At 36.0% G+C, this 21,105-nt stretch overlaps 1 protein-coding gene across 17 annotated transcripts in view; it reads right to left on the bottom strand.

Annotated features, from left to right (window-relative positions):
* LOC139143659 (dual specificity calcium/calmodulin-dependent 3',5'-cyclic nucleotide phosphodiesterase 1A-like) overlaps window positions 1–21,105 on the bottom strand; it is a 280,905-nt gene that overhangs the window by 123,878 nt on the left and 135,922 nt on the right. For 2 of the 17 annotated variants that reach the window (XM_070714169.1, XM_070714165.1), the window contains exon 1: window positions 11,859–12,100. The exons of 11 other annotated variants lie outside the window; for them this stretch is intronic. In XM_070714169.1, coding sequence (XP_070570270.1) covers window positions 11,859–11,940 — 82 coding nt within the window. In that variant the 5' untranslated portion in view covers window positions 11,941–12,100. Of the gene's footprint in view, window positions 1–11,858; window positions 12,122–21,105 lie in introns of those variants that run through there. 4 more of the 17 variants (XM_070714168.1, XM_070714161.1, XM_070714171.1 and 1 more) reach the window with 3 other exon arrangements.

The following is a 21,105-nucleotide window of genomic DNA, read 5'->3' as shown; positions in this document are numbered from 1 at the left end:
GTGTTGAAAATCTGCGTGCAGAACGACACATTACATGTTTGTTTTTACTCTGCATGCATTCCTAATGAATATGCGGCTATATGGTAATTTGAGGGGGGGGGACTTGAAAATTTTTTGAGGGTGTTGAGGGGGGGACTTGAAAATTTTTGAGGGTATAATTTGAGGGGGGGGGGATCTGAAAAAAAATTAGATTTCAATCGCGATTCCTCCAGCCCCCCAACCATTTTTTTTGAACGCGGCCTAACATTGTAATTATGTGGTTACTGAGAGCAATTCAGTTCATTTCTGTAACAATACTTTTTCTAATCGTTTTTACACTGAATAATTCTTTCCTGTGTTGAAAGGACAGTAACTTTTAATAATTTTTTCACTATTTTTGTTTTGTATGTTTGTATCACGTTCTTGTTGTACTACACACAGCATGTTGGCACACCAACTATTTAGATTCAATTTGTCAATATAGCATCTATGTTTACATTTAGAATTCCAGTCTAGACCAGATTTCATTTGTCAACAATAAGGATGCAGTCTACACACATGTAAAGGCTCAGTTAACAAAGCTACATACTGAAATATGCTATGGGAAGAACACGAAACTGCAGTCGACATACAGAGCAACAAACTGAAAGAATTGCCAAGATCACTGTATTGATATTTTGTGTAATTTGATTGACCTGGTGCACAATCTTAGAAAATTTGAAGCACACAAAAATTCTCAACAACTCCAGTTTACATTACATTTTTTACACAGCAGGAAGGATATTAAAAATCCAGTGAAATTAATGACCGTGCTGGTAGCTGGAATTTTAGGAAACACGACGGAAATTAATTGCCAATTTGGAACAGCGGGGACTGTAACACACCTCATCCGCAGTCTGTGTTCTAATTCGCCAATTGACAGTCACGTGGGATGCGTTCTTTTTGTACTGATCCACGTAAACGACGTCATCGGGCATCATTTGTCGGAACTGTTGCCTGCCAGGCATCAGTTCCGAAAAATGATGCCCGCTGCCGTCAAATAAACATTGGCGCATGCGCGAACTGAAATGTCAACAAGATGCCGTCTGCGGACGAGCGAAACGATAGTCGAGAAATTTCTCGGTTTATCCTACTTTCTGAAGAAGAACTGAATGCTCTTGTTTCAAACAAGGACTCAAAACGAACGAAGACGATAATCAAAGGTGCATTGAACGTTTTGCAGAAGTATTGCGACCCTGTCGGCAAAACTTTTTCTTGCTGAACCACTCCAACATATTAGTAAATTCATATAGCTTACATGCGACAACTTTTGTGTATGGTACGTTCTTATGTGTGACTACAGATGAGGTGTGTTACAAAACACATATTGACTGGCCATGAGGGCAACAGCATACGTCTTTAACCCCTGGGCCTGTGAGTCACCCCCAAAAACAGACCGTTTCCCTCGGCCTACGGCCTCGGGAAACAGTCTGTTTTTGGGGTGACTCACAGTCCCTCAGGGTACAGACGTATGCTGTTGCCCTCATGGCCAGTCAATATGTGTATACTGTGAAATCAAGGGTGTATCATGACCAACAGGCTTGGTATACATTACATACATGTACAGTAGATTTCAATATTTGAATGGATTAAACCTGCAGTTCTGCAGTGCAAAGTGAAAATTCTGTTTAAAAAAATCTGAGACATCGGGAGTCTTCCTTATGAACCTCCTGCAACGCTCAAAGCTGAAGTGAAAAGTAGAGAATTTTGACTTTATATGAGTCAGTGTAGGAATTTTGAAATTTCTTTGCATTTAGCTGTATACATTTATCCCTGTACATGTACAAATACAGAAAATTTTCTTGAGTAGAAGACAACTTCTTGCATCAATATCACAAAAAGAACACAATTCGCCACATCTTTGACAAATGCACAACATTTCAGAATAAAAGCCTAGCCATTTTGATTATCAGTAAAACATTAAAGTTTAAGATCTTTACTCTTCATCCCTCCCTGAGACATCAATCCACACTCACCAGTAAAAATAAAGGAGTTTGGGCCAAACCATACGGGTAAAGGGTAACACCGAGTACAAGTCCCTGCACAGATAAGAAACTATATAAAAAAGCTATGGAAGGACTGAGCAAGTCCTGGATAATCGTACAATGACATACAGTATAGCATAGATGTAAAACATCCCAATAGCAAAGGCTATGGTTTCCGGGAACTTGCAAAATAGCACCTGTCGATAGAGCAATTTAATTTCATCAGTTTAACCCTTTCTGTTCATACCATCTGCTCCCTGAGCAAGCTTTGTTTCACTTTCAATTAAGACGGACCCCTATTAGACCTTTGAAATGTCGTTTACGGCCTGTGGGTTTTACACTTCGCTTGATTCATTTCTGCATATAATTTTCAGAGAGCAATTTCCACTTAGAGCATTAATTATTTCCTATCCCTGACGGTAATTTGAGCTGATCCTGAAACACTAAACTGGCAAATTTTTTTCTTGTAACTCATCTCCTTTGGCGATACTGAGTGAAAAATATACTTGTTTTAAAACAAAGAAACACAATCTCTTACAGCTCAGCAGTCTTTAGGTCCAACATACCACAGCCAAGAAGAGAGATGTCTCACATTCTAAGATTGCCAACTGAGGCTACAACAAGACTGTTAAAAAACACAACTTGAAACTGGTGCCAGATTGCAGTGATATGCCAGGACTTTGTAATGTATCGTCAATTGCACATGGCTTACATGGTGTACAATACATGTAGCTACCTGACGATTGTGGTTTAGGGGATCTGGAACTGGTCCCAGGCTGATCTACCACTTGTGTGGAGCTATAAAGCTCTTGAAAAACGAAAAACTTTCACTGTCTTAGTTTTTTGAAAACCCAAAATTCAATTGTCCCCATAGAGTTAACACAGGGATGGCAGCCATTTTGAATTTCAAATATCGCAAAATGTTTGGCAATTTGTTTCGCTACTTCCAAACTTTGCACAGTGACCCCCATTTTTATTGTTGATTTTGTAAGAGAATGGTTGAAAGTTTCATTTAGGAAAGTTTGAGCAAAAGTCTTTGAGTTTAAGTCTTTTACTTTCGAGGTGCATACTACCTTAAGATTGTGATCCCATATTATGTTTTCAGTACAACTGACACATAAAGGTAATCATAAGGTTATTGAATAAAATTTCATGCAATACACAACAATGACATTTTTTTATGTAATTTTTTTAAAAAGTGTCTTTTCCAGCTCTGTGTGTGCACACAGTGAGAATAATATGGCAAATATGACGTGAACAAGTCATCTGTAGTGATGTCATTACATTTACAAAAGTTTCCATGCAAGGGTAATTAATATCGATGTGTGTGATTACAACACTAATTAAAGTATCATGGGAATGACTTGCACTGTCCATCTCAAAAGACCTCGCCGTGTACCTTGGGTATAGGAATCCTGTCAGAATATCTATTTAACACTATTTATTTTGTGCATTTTAATTTTGACTTATTGTCTTTTCTTTTCATTGTTGATCTTGGGCAGGCTGAACTCCCACAGCTCATAAATTTAGATTAATGTTTATAGGGAGGTGTGTTTATTTGTGAATATCTATAAATGTCCTTTAAACATGTACTTTGGCCTGTATCACAGAGCTGACTGGGCTTCTTTGGTCATGTTTAACCCTTTCACCACCATGGTTTGTCCCAAATCCATTGTTTTCTATGGTTAAAGTTGGACCTGTATACAGGGAACTGGGTGTGAAAGGTTAAATACACTGAACTTGGTGGTGATTCTCACGCATTGTAACAGCCCCCTTGTTTTGGTGTATCTCTGAATCCTTTATAGTGAAGATGGACCTCTACAAAAAGAATTAGGAATAAAGGGGTGAAACAACTCAGGTGAAATACCCTCTCAAGACCTGAAGGTCAATACTGTTCATCAATATGTTAAAAGTTATTTTTGTCTGCATAGATGCTTGATGCTTGAAATTATTGAGCATGCTTTAGTGTCTGTGTATCATTGTTCTTTCAATAAATGTGAAAAGATCCTTGACTAAATCACGATTTTAAATTCTGAGACAAGTTTTCCTAAATTCTTTTAAAACGACAGTAACTTCAAGATTCCTTGTCAGATTTCTTCATTTCAAAGTGTCAAGATACAAGATCCTTTTTTACAGCAAATTACTGTCAAATCATTGTAATGGTGAACATGCAAATTTGATTTTTGTCAGGGCTTTTAAATTTTTTGTAATATGATTATTGATGTGCCTTTGAATATCTTCAATTTAAAACAAACAAACAAATTTGCGACACTGGGCATTTGACTCACAAACTTTTATATGGGGTTGCTCACATGGACGATAAACTCATTTTCTTATCCTGGAAACTTGGTGACCATTGGGAGTGATAAATCGTGAATCACACATTAGCTCTCAGAGAGAAAACAGCAAAAACCATGCATGGGCACAGTGTTTACTGTAATTTGGCAGAGCTTTGATGCTACAATATACATGTAGCTGAAACCTGGGAACTCGATGTCCTATGATTTATATGTATAGTACACTTTGCGACAGGATTTCCCAGTGACCGTAATTTTTTGTCTGATGCGACTGAACTTTGGCCGTGAGTGATCTCTAAGATGCTTAAAAGTGGCAGTAGTTGCCCTGGGTGATAAGAAATAACTCGCCACTGGGAAATTACTCGGAGTGAATCGACAGAACTAGGCCATGAAAAGCTCACTGAAATGACTGCATCAGCGGCGTGATGAAGTACATGCTGGCCATCATTTACGACTACATTTAAGTCTCATTGGCAGCTCCTATCAGGGGAGATGGCGTTTTAGCGAGCGGCAGGATGACCTTGGCTGTGATTGGTCATCGGACGCGACCCGCAGTGCCTGAAGGGTGGCAGGGCACATTTTTCTCACAATATGCATGCAATGTCTGTTAGGATTAGAAAAAAAGAAAATTATGGGCTTTGAAATCAGGGAAAGCACTCGGTAGGGACAAATATTGCGCAGGATTAACAAAAACATTCACACCCGTGCAGGGGTAATGGAAAAACTGCAAATATGTAAATCGTATTATCACTCTGAAGCAGCTGGAACTGTGGCAATCATGGTATTGTCACAAATGACATTTTTTCGATTTGATTTATAATGTTTTGCTCCATCTACTGCATAACATTATGCGACTCAGACACTGATTGTATATCAGTCAGCAATCCCTTTCCACATCACAGCATCTGGCTCAGGCCTGGCTGGAAACTTAATACCATACACAAGGTGACACCTTTTAGTTTGAAGTGACCCTACGCATGTATATTCCTGATGTACAGGCGACAGATAAATACCCCCACCTATGACGGGCATGTGTGGTCCTTTGGAACAAAATCTAAATTGAAATGAAAATTATTTTTCATGGCATTTGTTTTCGACTTAAAAATTATTTCTTTACTCCAGTGATTTTCCTTGATTTTGCTGGCTCCCGCATGCATACGTACACTAATCAGTTTCCAACGGCGATGATAGCTATCAGTACAGTGGGCACGCAATGCAATATTCCTCACAGGGAGAAAAAAGCGCATCAGTGTTAGCCAATTGTCTCTCACAGTTGATCAACTCTGGAAGGCGAAGACTACCATTAGTGAGGCTTAACAGCCGCTAGTCGCCCTGCCACCCATTGGAGAATTGTAGCTGGATGATTTGAATGTCAATGTTGGAAGAAAACCCTTGGCTACGGTTGAAATTCCTTCTTAAAAGTTCAATGCGAGTGTTCTATTGTACTTGAGACTTTGACCATTTTTCCACTAAATTTGAAAACTTGATAAAGCCTGGCGGAGGTGCTGTATCATCACAGAGCTGAAAAACAGTAACAATAGCTACCACGCAAATAAGTATATAGAATATTCGTGACGTCTCCGAAATTTTCTCCTGAATTAGGAAACTTTGTTGTTCTGGCGAAATTATTTACTAAAATGAAATTCAAGAACAATTGATGTACAAAGGACAGAAATGTTAAAACATAGGGCCAAAGTCCCTGAAGCTACTATAGACATGGATACAAAATTAAGTATTTCCTTACTGTATGAAATTATCTCACTAAGGTCATCCTACGGACAAGTAAACTAAATATTAAAGCTGTCTGACCAGTGGTTTTGAAAGAACAAGCAACTCAACAGTTGACAGAGCTCTGTTGAGTTATGTAGAGAATAACCTTTTGTGACACATGTATTGATGAAGAAGGTGGATATCTTTGATAACATTGTGAGTTCTGTTTAATAAGTTGAGACTGTACATACTCAGAGAAAGCACACTGAAGAGACAAAGGTTTGAAACTTAAGAAGTTCAAGGTCATCAAAAGCATTATAAGGAATCATGTTACACTTTCATTGCACTGTTTACACAGATTGCATAATTGCTATAAATAGCACATGAGGAATCTTTATACAGCCCAGCTTTACCATAAAAACCCCTATCACTTTGACCACTCTTTTAATTGACCACTCTATTTTTTTCCTCAAAAAGTAATTTTATTTTATCCTTACCAAGTCAACCATAAATGGAAATTAGAACTTTCTCTATCTCTATCTCTATCTCTATTGACTATTTTGAGCAATTTCTTTTAGATAACATACAGGGCACAATAAATGACGGTTCAGAATATGTCAAAGTTGGGATTCAGGAAAGTTGCCTTTACATGTTTTAATCCTCCAAGATGGTAAGCATTTCACTATGAACTGTCAAAAAAAGTTGAACTTTCTGATAATTCTACACTAAAAATTATTTTGGCTTGATGATTTCCTAATTAATTCAATTATTTAAAATCATATTAATTATTTTTTTCTGGGTGAATTGATAGGGTTTATACAGTACAAGAATTACATACAATGTAAGTCAAATTTGACCAAAAATGACAAAAAAATTCCTTAAAAATACAGATTTGCATATTTCATCACAATTTGAACAAGTCTAAGTTGGGTTACCCCTAGGGACCTGTATACCAAATAACAAAGCTGTCTGACCAGCGGTTATGAAGAAGAAGATTTTTACCAAAAACACCTTTTTTGGCATTAATTTGCCTATTTTCAACAATATCAAAAAATTAAAAAAAATAGTTTCTCAAAATCGTATTTTTCATCTACACAACAAATATCAAATCAGTAAGTACTGCGGTTCTCAAGATATTTGAGTGGACGGACGCCTCACAAACGGACATACATACATACATACATACATACATACATACATACATACAGACTGACGACGGACGCCGGACGGATACCCATCCCAATAGCTTCTATAGACTATAGTCTATAGTAGCTAAAAAGAGTTACTGTTAGCTTGACCATTGACTGAGTGAGTAGCTTAGTGGTAACCTACATCCATGTTTAATATGTACATCTTTAAATATCTGTCATGTTGAGTGATGAAGATTGTTTGAAGCAATGTGACAGTCAAATCGGTCAAGTATCTAGCCTTGCCTAAAACTCAAAGTTATGTAGCTACAGATTTGAGACACAGGCTAGACATTGGACTCAAAGTCAAACAGAAATGTAGTTTGACTGATCCCTATCATTCAGGATCAATTACTATAGACGGGAGATTTATCAGGGGCCTGGAGACCATGTCTGGCTATTATTGGGCTCATAAAATGATGTGTTACCAGCATCTTGTTTAAATTACAACATATGACATACATGTATATGCACCCTGCTAAATCACCACTGATGAGAATCAGTTGAGCTACATTACTCATTGTATACCTGAGAAGACAAAATTTCATTTTAAATCTCGACATTAAAAAATAAGTATTTGTCTTGAAATTTTTTACATTTGTTTTCATCAGTTCTGGTTTACCTCATTTATTTAGAAAATAAAGAGGTCAACATGCAATATTTTTACTACTAGCGGAAAAATATTCTCAGAAAATATCAATGAATATTAAAATAGTGATTATGATGCACATGCTCTTTATGCATTTTGCTATTTGTTATGTAATGACCTATCTGTTGAGAATTGCATATTATTCAGCTTTTCATTTTCAATAATGTTGTTGGATTAAATGACACCTTCTACGGATAAAGTAATGAATGTACCAGGTCAACCGGACAACAGATACACATGACCTGGTGCCATCTTTATCCACATACAAAATTTCTTCCTGGATATTCAACCCACAATTTGAGCTGTATACCCATGAAAATCGTTGTACTAAAATGTTCGGAGTCAATGTGAGTAAAAATATTGACTGAGAAATAAAAAAAAAAGACTTTGTTGCAGCAGCCCCTGTAACTGTTAGCCAGGTCCAAGTAACTGTGAAGTAACAAGACATTACATGTTACACTGATTTGCTACTGAAGAAATAACACATAAAAAAAATAATTTTACTGGCAAGGTATCATATTTCTACTGAGTTGTATCCTTTTATCAAATACATACATGTCATTCTCTAGAACAAGATTATAGATTATAGATTTATATTATAGATTATAGATTTTTTACTGTAGGTATTTCTGGCAGTACAACCTGCCTTTGGTTTTTTTCGATACTGATCACCGCACTCTCAGCTGAAAATAATACAACACATCCTTGCCTAGGCCATCATTCCAGTGCTTTAAGCTTTGATGCCATGATTCATATTAAAGCAAGGTAGATGCAGATTGAGGCCTGGAGATTCGGTACTCTAGTTTTTACTGCTTGATAATCCTGAATGAACTTGGTATCAAATGGCATATCTGACCTACCCGTACATGTGACTATAAGTCTCTTCAAACCTTTCACTCAAATTTCTTTCCGCAGTGATCGGTCTGCCCAACTTTGCCACAGAAAACATTTTAGGGTCGGTGGTGGTGATATTGAAAGAATTAATCTTACAGTATCTTGTTAAAAGTTTCAAGAACTGTACAATTACAACTGTTCCTTTTGTTGCATTTTTTCAGTGTATTTAAAAAATCTCCATAGTGTCTCGTTCAACTCTCAGAAACATTTCAAAATGCATTGTGTTCAACCTGTCAACAAAACCTGTACATGTATGTGTGTGCTGTCAAATGCCAGTCCTGCCGCTAGAATTGCTTTGTCAACAAACACACTGCATACTTTACACCATGCCTTGTGTTGGCAAGACTACTGTTACAATACTTTGTACCTTATTTCAATACACTTTAGCAACTGTTATGTTTTATCAAACAAAATATGTGTGAAAATTATCAAAAGTTACAGCTATTCAGCCATGATATATATATATATATATATATATATATATATATATATATATTATATATATATATAATATATATATATATATAATATATATATATATATATATATATATATAAGTATATAGATGTCCTCGCGGGAAATTATAGTGCTCGATGCTAAAGCAGAGCGTATATATATATATATATATATATATATATATATATATATATATATATATATATATATATATATTATATATATATATATATATACTATAGATAGATAGTATAGATAGATAGATATATGGCATAATGTATTATGTAGAAAATTAAAAGCAGCACTGTATACAATGCTGATCATTTACTCCGTTGATGACAATGTAAAAATTCAATTATTCTGCAACAATATCTTGAAAAACTCAATTGAACACGCCAATTACCGACAACAATTGAAGCGAAATTTGCCAGCGAAAAAAATCAGTCCAAAAAAATAAGCGTACGGTTGAAATGAACATGTACACTGTAGAAATGAACGAATCTCGGAAAGCCACCTGTAATGTGACTGGCAATCTAATTTGTGTCTGCATGCAATCTACATACGGTGTATAGTCATACAATTACTGTGTGTATATTTGCACACACTGATTAATGCAATATTCAATAATGACAGTGTGTGTGTGTGTCAAATTAAAGAGTTACAACCACTGAATTGACACTCTGTAATAACTGATAACAAATGCTACAATACTGCAGTGTCGCCAGTATAGGTGAAAATCATTCCTGTCATTGATGATCTTTGTATCAGAGTAAAGTACAGATAAAGCTGCAGTCTACTTGTAAAGATAACGCTTTCAGCAATAAGAAAAAATCTTTAAAATGTTTCACAGTATACATGTACTTTAGTAATTGCAGTAAAAATGGCAAATGCTTTACTGCATAAATTCAACCCTTTTTGTGTCATAATACTGTATCTGGAAAATGTTTTTTTATCCACTTGCAAAATCACAGATTAATCTTTAATTACAGCCTCTTTTCATAGGTGTGAGTTACACTTTGAACATATTTAGAGATTGCTGGAAATTTATCAAATTCAGAAAGTGGAAAAGGAGGGTTTAACATGAAATGACGTCCCATTGGTATTATAGGTGTATCACTGTAGCAATTTCGTTTAACGATCTGTGAACTCATCCTGGTGTTTACGTCAGTGATTATTATTATAATGAATGCTTCCAAACCAAATCTGATGCTCAGTCAACCAGGGGAGGGAGGGAGGAAGAGGAGGTGGGAGGAGGGGCTGGGGGGCAGACTGAGTGAGGCAGGCAAGAGAATCAAAAGTGAACACTTTAAATGATGTGATATGGATACTGATTCTGTAAATATAATTGGGTTGTAAAATAATATTATGTAATTTATTTCAAGGGCAAACAGCAGCTGGTTATTCACGGGACATGGGACAAACAATTTAAAGCGTCCAAAAGCATTCTCTGAGAAAAACACACAGAATTTTCCAACGTGTATACACTGAAGTAGAACTTTCCAGTTACCTAGTGGTCACATTCCGACAAAACAGCGTGGCGGTAACTTCTTCAGGGATAATAGAAGATGCACAAGTGAAATGTCCCACTTATACAGACAGAACATGTGTTGCCGCACACAGGATGTATTAAAGGATGAAATCAAATAATTTAAATATAAACGAATGGTGAGCTTTGTCAATGTTGTCGTCAGCATGACGCAGATTGACAGGAATTGTCTCTCTTTTAGATATTATTTACGCTACAATGACAGGAAAGATGACACTAAAATGAATTAAAGGACTGGGTCGACACATCTCACAAATAGAGAAATTTTCACTTGTTATATGCTAACATATTATGTAGCACTTTTTGTTGAGAGACAATTTTAAATTAGATTTTTTTTGTAGCTGCAGGAGAAATTTCAACTAAGATTCCGAACCATGACAATAGCAAAATTCCTGGTTCAGATTTTTCAGTCGGCTTGTCTCAATGATCAGCTACACACGCAGAACTCAAAACCAGGGTTCACATCATACCCGGCACTTCTCAACAAGTCACGTTTCCATGAAAAATTGAATACACAGAGACTGCGATATACCTCAGGCAATCCAAATAATACAGTTGTCCCATGAGAAAACTGATCATATAATTTACAGAATGCAGGGGAAGCAAAAGGCAGAATAAAAATAAATACAATTGGACAGGCTGAATCTTAATCGACGACAAGAAGGTCAGATAACTATGAGTCCTCAACATCATGCGGAGCTTTTCTCATAATAATGCATACATTCATGAAAGTTTTTTTTCAAAAACTACTGTTTTCAATGAATAAATTGTTTTATACATGCATCCTCTAGGTCATTGTAATGAAATTTATAGGCAGCTGAAATAATGCTTTGATCATTCTGGGATGTCCTCGTAGCTACACTAATGTTCACCCTCGGCTTCATGTAAAAAATTTCTGAACTGAAATCCATCGTGACTCTATTAAAATTACAGTGAAAAAGACATACATTGCGGTTGTCAATTGAATGCTGCAGATGAAAAAAATTAAAATCTAAATTGTCATAGCATGGGTGATGATTAAAGAATTAGACACAAACTCATCACAAATACTGTACTTGAACCATCACATTGGGAAAAGTAGCAAAGTGGCAAAAAAATAAATCAAGTGAGACATACCGATCATGTAGCTATAACCGTCAATGTTAAAGGTGGCACTTTTACACTTCTTAAATTTGGGGAACTCTTTCCGTGTTGCCATGGTGTAATTCCTGACATAGCAAAGTTAAGGCAACTCTTGGCGCGAAATTAACCTCCACAGGATTCGTCACATAGTCCTCTGCTAGTATACAGTACGTTCGTGTGTGTATGTGTGTGAGCAGTAACTGATGAGGCAACAAGCGTGAAACTGTGGGAGCAATAATACCTCCTACTTATGTTGTGTTTATACACCATGACCACTTCACTGATCAGGGAAAGCAGTGTAATCCTACACCTCTCTGAACTGGGCAAATCTCAGGAACTACTTTCAGGGGAGCATTGTCATTCAATTCAGGCTTCCTCGCTGATTACTATTAACGGTGGGTCATTCCATTTCGGCTTTCTGGGGAGGCTAACATCAAAGTGAGGGGCAGCAGATCCGCATTCAACAAAACCTGCTGAGGTTCCCGACTAGATGCAAATTCATGAACTCAATATGCATCATCATACATGCATATGTAGTTCTTAACAGCTTTCTTTCAAGTTCAAGTGTCATTGAAGAACAAACAGCATGATTTTTGCTCCTTTTTGATCACAAACTCGTTGCTGTCATTTTTCCTTTCTATGGATTTTAAAATTTACTCAACATTTCATTAACAAAATTTTACAATGGTCATACCTGATGGCAAAAATCTTATGTTGAGAAAAGATTTGCTACGACACTTCAATGGAAAAAACCTACACTTTTGGAGAAATCCAAATAGAAAAAGATAGTTGCTGTGATACGTGGTCCCCAATCAGAGTTCTACACGCGTTCATTATTCATTAAAAATTACTGCATTGATAAATAGATATTCACATTGATAGCATTGGTCTGTTTAACGCTGACATCAGGGTTTCCTGTAATTAAAGAACAAGTGAGTCGGGCTTTGTTGTGAGATTTTGCAGATCAAAGAATTTGACCTCTAACGCAGCAGAGTCAACAACCAATGTAACTACCGCACATAATCACCAAACACAAGCAAAATAATTTCGATATCATCACTTTCAATTTCTGAGTTAATCCACTGGGATTAATCTGCACTTGTTGAAGGACAAAGGGCAAAGGAAATTTCAGTGACGTTTTACCGTGACAGCAGAATGACCTGAATGAGGAGAAGGGAAGTAAATCTGTGATGGCTATCATGCAAGGAGTCAACAGATTCCCACGCAGTGAGATTTCATGAGGCTTCATCATTATCTGAAGCGAAATGAATGTTATATATGGGTGTTACAGATTTAGATCGACATCATTACTGAACAGGGCACTATTTGTCTAATCATGTTGCCATTTTCAAGGGTGAGCCAATGCAGACAGTGATACTGAAAGATAAATAATCTTTTATCCCTTCACTGTACTTGCTAAAAGCCATTGCTTTTTTTTTAAACCTCATTTCTTTTAACCATCCAAAAGATCACATGGACTCTAGAGGCTTTTTCAAATCTGAAAAAAGGAAAATCAATAATTTTTTGCAGCCTGGAAAACATACGGCTGAATTATCTGGGAATATGGGGATTGTCATTTTGACCCCTATTTCCCCATATACAGGTCCAGCCTCATCACTGAAAACAATGGGTTTGACTAAACCATTAGTGATAAAAGGGTAATAATCCAACACAACATTTAACATCCCTTTCGCACCCATTTCACCCTATTTTGTTTTGTTGTGGTCCAACTTTGCTATTGAAAACAAAAGAGCTGAGCTAAACCATATCGGCAAAAGGGTTAGAAATTTAATAGGAGCATTCAAGCTTTAATATGATCATAAAGTTGAAGAGATTATTTATGTAAACAAGAGTGCAAAGGCACGCCATACACAAATGCAACGTGGGAACTTCTACTGTAACATAACAGTTGCAGGTTTGTAAATATAGCTGTATGTGCAAGGCATCAGACAATGCAGATACTGCAAGAAATTCAGACAAATTTTGTCAGTGTTGCATGCATGGCTTTATTTCAGCTTGTAGTCTGAGCTAATATTGTCTCAGTATTCATCATAACATTGGGAGTCACCTATTCAGCTATATTTTTATCATTCTTGCATGCACAATTTCCAAAACAATAATCTTAGTCGCTAATAAATGTTTATTTTGCATATTAATGAGAAAAAAAATGATATAATTTGTGAACAACCCTATTGTATGGAAGTCACGATAAATGGAAGTACTGCCCTCCCTACTGGTAAAAGATGAGGCGTGCTTGACGACAAATATAGATCACTCTGTATTTCATGTACTTGTATCAAGTCAGTCGGAAATTTTGGAGGGAGCCGATAAAATAAAAATGCAAAGGTCCAATGGAGCATTTCACGGCAATCTATTTTCGTTAAAGTGCGGATGAATTTAGTGCTGTTGGATGAGTGGTGATATCTACTGAAGGGCAATTTTAATTGGTCGAAAAAATTACACATCCATTCAACTACGTAAAACTGTGAGATTTCAAGCTTGCAGCTGTAAATTTTTCTTTTTTTGTCTAAGATACTAAAGCCATATCAGTGATCATGCCGGATTGGCAACTACCTGTTTTCAAAGTCATGCCAAATAATGAAGGTTGTAACTTCGAATTTCAAGACGTACGGCTGAGTAATCAATGTGCCTTCACTCAATTATGGTGCACTCTCAAGTATTCCGAGCAAACTCTGTACATTATGACACTCTGCTTTCAGCTATTTCTCTCAGCCGTTTTAACCGTATTTCACAGAGTTTTGAACTGTCAATTCAAAACTTCTCACTTGAAGTTCCCGGTTACAATGTGTTTGAATCTGATGGTGTGGCTGCAGGCTGTCTCCTTGAATCATTCTATCTCTTTGTCCTTATCAAATATTTCTGTAAAAGAATTTATTCTCTAAGTTTCAATTTTAATGGGGAAAAAGCATGTCAACACCTCTGGTACTTGTATGACTTACAATAACTATAAAAACTTCATCCCTGGGATCAGAAAACATGCCTTTAAAGAATCTGCACAGACTGAATTTTAAAGAGACAGGTATACAGCTCATCAGCTACTGGTACATCTCAAACAAAGTGAATGAATTGATAAAATTCAATTGGAAAACAGAAGGTCCAGCGTCGTGTAAATAGTCAATGCTGACATGAATTAATCTGGAAACCTGGGATTGATGACTGAAGTTATAAAATCAAATTTCACAGCCAGACAATTAGAACTCTATTGTTGTTCCTAATCACACCAATTACAAAGCTCTGGATCATCTCAAACCTCATTAACTTCTATACATTTACCTGTATAATGTATGTCAGTATACACTTCCATCCCTAATAAAATATATCCCAGTCGCTTGTGTTTAGGTACATGGCAAAGGACTCCAAAGCTCAAAAAAATGGAAGTTAGGAAACAAATGGAGGCCATACACATAGTATTGCCAAGTTCGGAGATTGATTTTCCTCACAAAATGCACAATTTATCAATAAACCAGCATCAATGGCTGCTACTCCATGTCTAACTTCATACTTGCTATCCTTTTTGCGTCAAAATTATCTGTGCATTTTGGGTGCAATTTCCAAGGGAAACTACTCTCTCAACATGAAACAAATGCTTTTGAGCCACATACACTTGAAAGTAGCCATGCCATTGGCTATAGCCAATTGTCTATTATCTGGTATTGTCAGAGCAAAGTCAGTTGAAATGTAAATTAGGGTGTGCTGATTGGGCCAATGAGTGTACCCGCAGATGTAGCCCAAAAGTCAGAAAAGTGGTTGTTTTCGTGTTCCTGTTGAGAGTGTAGGCTCCCTCTCTTACCTGGAAATGCAAACTTCATGGTTGATCCATTTTGATCAAAAAAGGATAGCAGCTAGACATCGGTGGAAGCCATCGATGCTGGTTTATTGAAAATATTGTGCCATTTTGGGAGTGAAATCAGTTTTTGAAATTCAGGCATATACTTGATATCATGGCCATTTTGATTCCTATTTAACTTTCATTTATTCTAAGGCTGCAGGGCCCTACGCTGCATACATCACCAAAAACAATGACTATTACCCTTGAGGATATTCCTACCCAAGACAACTATGAAATACACTTCTACCACACCTACAAACCACTTTGCCAAGTCTGCAATCCTATCCCCTGGGATCCACACTTGTTTACAACGAAATGTCAGACAAAAATAACTGTCAGTTTTTTCAGACAAAACAGCCTTACCACAGCACTTGATACTAATTATAAATAGACATAATATTTTCATGAACTAAGTATAGATACTTGTATACAATAACAAGATTCTTCCCAGTGATTGGCCCTACCCTTCTACAAATATATACTTGACTCAGTATACGCTTGCTAAAATTAAACCCAACATACAATGTAACCTCTTCCACCTTTTATCAAACTCTCACGATCATTTCTATGATTTATGATGTGATGAGGGATTCATCTCCACTTTTGGATTTCAAGTGCTCCTTCAGGAACTAAAAATATAAAGTCCATCTCCTTCCAACTCAATACTTCCTGGAATTCACTTTCCTTCCCCTTAATTTCCCCCCTTTCCACTTTATAGATCAAGTCCTCCTCCTCCCATGCAGAGACTTATAGTATATAAGATAAATAAGCATCTTCTCCCTTTATGTATTTCTCAACCCAGCACTCATGAGTAGCATACACTGTGTCGGCATATGTTATCATAATGCAAGTCTCATCACTCTAAATTCTAATGTATGTTTTTCATACACACTGTCATAAACCTACACACCCCCTACATACATAAATCATTATATATATATATATATATATATATATATATATTTATATATATATATATATATATATATATTATATATATATATATTTATATATATATATATATATATACGACAAATAGATTTGCAGGTAAAGTATGTGCTCAAGCATTCTGCAGCGGCGGTAATATGAGAATGTAGGACTTGTAGTTGTCACTCTACAGCTGTTTCATGCGCTAAGCAATCATCAGCTGATGCTTAGCGCAGAAACAGCCTGTAGAGTGACAACTACAGTCCTAGATTCTCAGTATATATATATATATATATATATATATATATATATAATATATATATATATATATATATATATATATATATATATATATATATATATATATATATTTTTTCTTCTTCTTCTTTATTTTCTTTTTTTCCTTCACATTCTGTGCAGGAGGATAGTTAAGCATATCTATTTCACCCAATCAAAACTACAGTAGACTGTTACTAGGGAGACAAAATAAACCAAATTGACAGATAGCAGTGGTTGAATCCCTTTGCTCACTATGTTGTAGTTGGGTCCCTTCAGCATGTAGTGGTTGTGACCAAATTAAGCATGACAGAGAGCTAGCTAATAGCTTCTATGATAAATTACATCTTTCAGCCTGAAGTTAATGAAGGCCCTTGGCTCAGTGTTTGCCGATGAAAATCAGACATTGTGTAAATATAATTTTGCTCTCTTGTACTATCTGTCATATCTAAGCTCACCTACAGAGTCTGACAATCAAAATATACATGAGTGCCGCTCACTGGCAATCAGTAAGTACATTAAAATTTTAATCTGGGGAGCAAATAAGTACTTCCAATATTTATCCTCTTATGATAGGTCAATACAACCATGTGAAACCCCCCCCCCCCCCAATCTAAATGGAGTTTACATGATCAATGTGGTGCAGACGTCTTAACTAATAGTGAATTCTGTTGGCATCTTTGGACACAGTTAGAGTGAGATCATCAATTGTGTATGAAATTTGATATTTTTGGATAATATTCTTCTCACACTGGAACATGCACCCAGCACAACACTAGATGGCGCTGTTCAATCCAATAAAGAAAACAAATGTGGTTTTTTTCCAATGCTACTGAGATGGATTGTGTTCAGGATGGTAATATAATGTCATCTTTTTCTTTTCCTTTATATCAAAGATTAAATTCAAAAGAGAAAGAATTGTTGAATAGTTCTACAAGCTCTGTATTTCAAGGGTATCTGACCCAACATTGCCTTATCATTTGCAGAGAGGAATTATCATACATATCGATACTTTTATGCATGAATAGCTTTGGTCATCATTGCAGGCATGCAATGTTACGTAGTGCACAATTTTAGGTCACTGAATACTCTCCACATTCTCAATCAACCCTTTGAGCACCGTCAATTTTTGTCACCTTTGTAAAATTAAACCCAAACAATTTCCCACACATTTTCTGAGAAATTATGATAAAAAACTGAAGCCAATAGGATATCATGTCAATTCAGTTCAAATCCATTACAAAAATTACAGAAAAATATACAAAAATTTACAAAATGTTGCACTAAAATTTTGGAGGGAAAAAATATGGCACTAGGGCGTTAATAATTAGCCTTTATAGGTTCATTTGCATTCTCAAACAATTCTTATAGTACAGTTTGCATATCAAAATGAATACATTCATTTAGGAAACTAGATGAGCAATGTATAAAGGAATTCACAATAACATAGTTGAAATGTTCAGCTCTGCATTGGTTTCCATGGAATCTCAGAGGTTGCAGAGGTCACTGTAAGGTCATATACAGTGAAAGATGCGGGCTTATCTCCGTGGAGCGCAGGGTTTGTTATCCTAATGAGAGTCAAGAAGGTTAATTATTTTCTGATTAAGAAAGAGTCCTTTCTAATTTGTAGATGTCCCTTTAGAAGTATTGTATTCCCCCTTGATGTAGTAAAACTAATTACAAGTTGGAAATACTATAGATGTCATAATTTGGTCTCATTTGCAAAATCCCATGGCAAATCATCATGCAGATTACAGTGGAAGCCACCATGAAAGAATGACATACCCTTTGTAAGGAAGCAGGGGACCATGGGAAAAGATGTGTCACCAGTTCAAAAGTATAGAGTTTGGATTAAAACAGGTCAAAATATGAGGTCTCCAGTTTCGGATGTATTTTGGTATAAACACAGTCAAAAAACAATGTCTGCCACTTCTTGTAAACAGACAAAAGTCAGATGTTTCTGGTCGGAAGTACGTACAACTCAGGACTAATTTAACATACATGTAGTCTATACACTGGACTCAACTGGACCCTGGTTTTGAAGTGAAGAACTTTGTTAAACACAGTCAAAGTAAACAGACACTGGTCCGGAAGCATTATGGGTACAATGGTAATAAACACAGCCTATAACTGGCTGATTCTCTGGTTTGGAAATGCAGGCAACTTTAAATTCTCTACACACAGGCCAAAATGTGGTATCTGTGATTTTGAAGTGTACAACTTCTGGTCAATCACTACATCAAATACACGTATGATAGCTTTTTGCTACCAGTAAATAAATTCAAACTGTCTTATCTTTGATTAGTTTCTGAAAGCCACAAATTCTTTGTTTGAGTCAATTCTGGAATCTCGTGACTTTCAAATTTCTTTGCATCACTCTATACCTTTATGTGTAATATGTGAATTTTTATTGCTTAAGGGACAACATTTTTGAGTCAGAGTTGTGTTAATTTCACTTGGAGAAATATAGAAATGACTCTTAGGATGACGATGGTATGGGTGACATTATTCATAAATGCATATTTCGTGCAGCAGTATGTCACCATATCACACTCATCCTAAAAAAGTCATTTCTGAAAATAACCACCTTATTATCTACACAACATATGGTTACTTCAACATCAATACTGATGGCAACGATTAGTCAGGTCTTGTTTTGCATTGCATGAAGGTAGCAATCTTATATAAATGAGCCATCTAAAATTCTTGCAAGCTTGGGAACTTCACAACCTCTTCCTCAGATGATAGCAGATAACTACAATGTACTGTCATGATGCTGAAATTTGAGGCTGTGATTTTTGCAATTATCATTCTTCTAATGCAATATGTAATACTTGAAAAGTACAATACATTATGTACAGCACTCACATTTGGTGGTATTTTTGTTATTTTAATTCCACGAAAGAAGTATAAATTTCCTTACTATTCTCCCAAAGGAATGTTGAAATACTAATTACTAATCCTGCTATATAGCACAACACTTTGTGTAGAATATGCAAATTGTTATAGTTAACAAATTAATTAGTCTAGACTGAACTAACACTGTCAACAATAATATTACACACATACATGTACAGGCTGTGTTGACTAGTTGAATATTAGGCATTTCAACACGATTTTGAAGATAAAAAAATGACCTGTATTTTGTAAAAAGATCAAAAATTAGTGAAAAATACATCAGAAGTTACATCTAATGGAGCTCTCAGCTAGATTGTATTTATTTAGAATTACCGTATGGTACATATACATCATAGTACACAATACTTTCACATATATGCATCACATAATATCCTCACCAGGGTTCCGTTTTATTATTAATTACCACAGGTATAGTCACGTAAGGCAGGCATACCGCATTACAGAACTCTCTGATGCGGTCATAAATTTTCCTGTTATTGTAAACGTGGACTGAATTTCCATCAAAGCACTGAGGTGTCACTTTGTAAAAGTTAAACTACATATCACAATAGCGCTGATCGCAAATGACATCACTGTTCTCTCTCATAAATATGCATAAATAAACATTTGTCCGCATTTTCCGCATAAACGACAAAAATAAAACCTGCGAGTGTTAGAAAGGCTATTTAGCGTCACACTTATTCGTATGAATTGATGACTGAGACTACAAGCTGCAACAACAGCCGCGCATACAACGACAAAATTTGTCAGAATTTCAGCATATTTGTCGCGCGCATGCAGCTATATTTAGTAACAAACCCAAAATCGCGATCAACGCTATTTTCTGAAAGAGTCTTGAAAAAGTGCAATTTTTTTTCAGTATTAATTATAAATACAGCTGACTTGAATCTCAACATCCGCACTTGATAACAATGCATACTTCATTTATAAACGGTGTTTCCACTGTACTTTTTGTCAAACTTTTCAACCAAGGATTTAAATCTCACTGTGTTTGCTCTGAAGTTTTGCAGTACCTTGTTCTCTGTATTAAAACGACTGACACAATTTCAGTTTCTGACTGTCAGAAGGACGAGAACATCCCAAGAATCAGAGCATGTAACTCGATCACTTTATCTCCTGGCAATCAATGATTTTTACTGCATGAAAATGAATCTAAAAGTTCAGATGTATACTTTTATCCTTTCGAGGCATGTTTTTTTGCCTTTCTGTTATAGTTAAAGGGGAAGAATTGATGTCTGTCAACACAATTTTTGTCAATCTTTTGTCATT

Source organism: Ptychodera flava, chromosome 11 (genome assembly GCF_041260155.1).
Source record: "Ptychodera flava strain L36383 chromosome 11, AS_Pfla_20210202, whole genome shotgun sequence".
Taxonomy (NCBI): Eukaryota; Metazoa; Hemichordata; class Enteropneusta; family Ptychoderidae; genus Ptychodera; species Ptychodera flava.
Note: the sequence above shows the minus strand (reverse complement) of the source record. Positions and strands in the feature narration are given on the sequence as shown.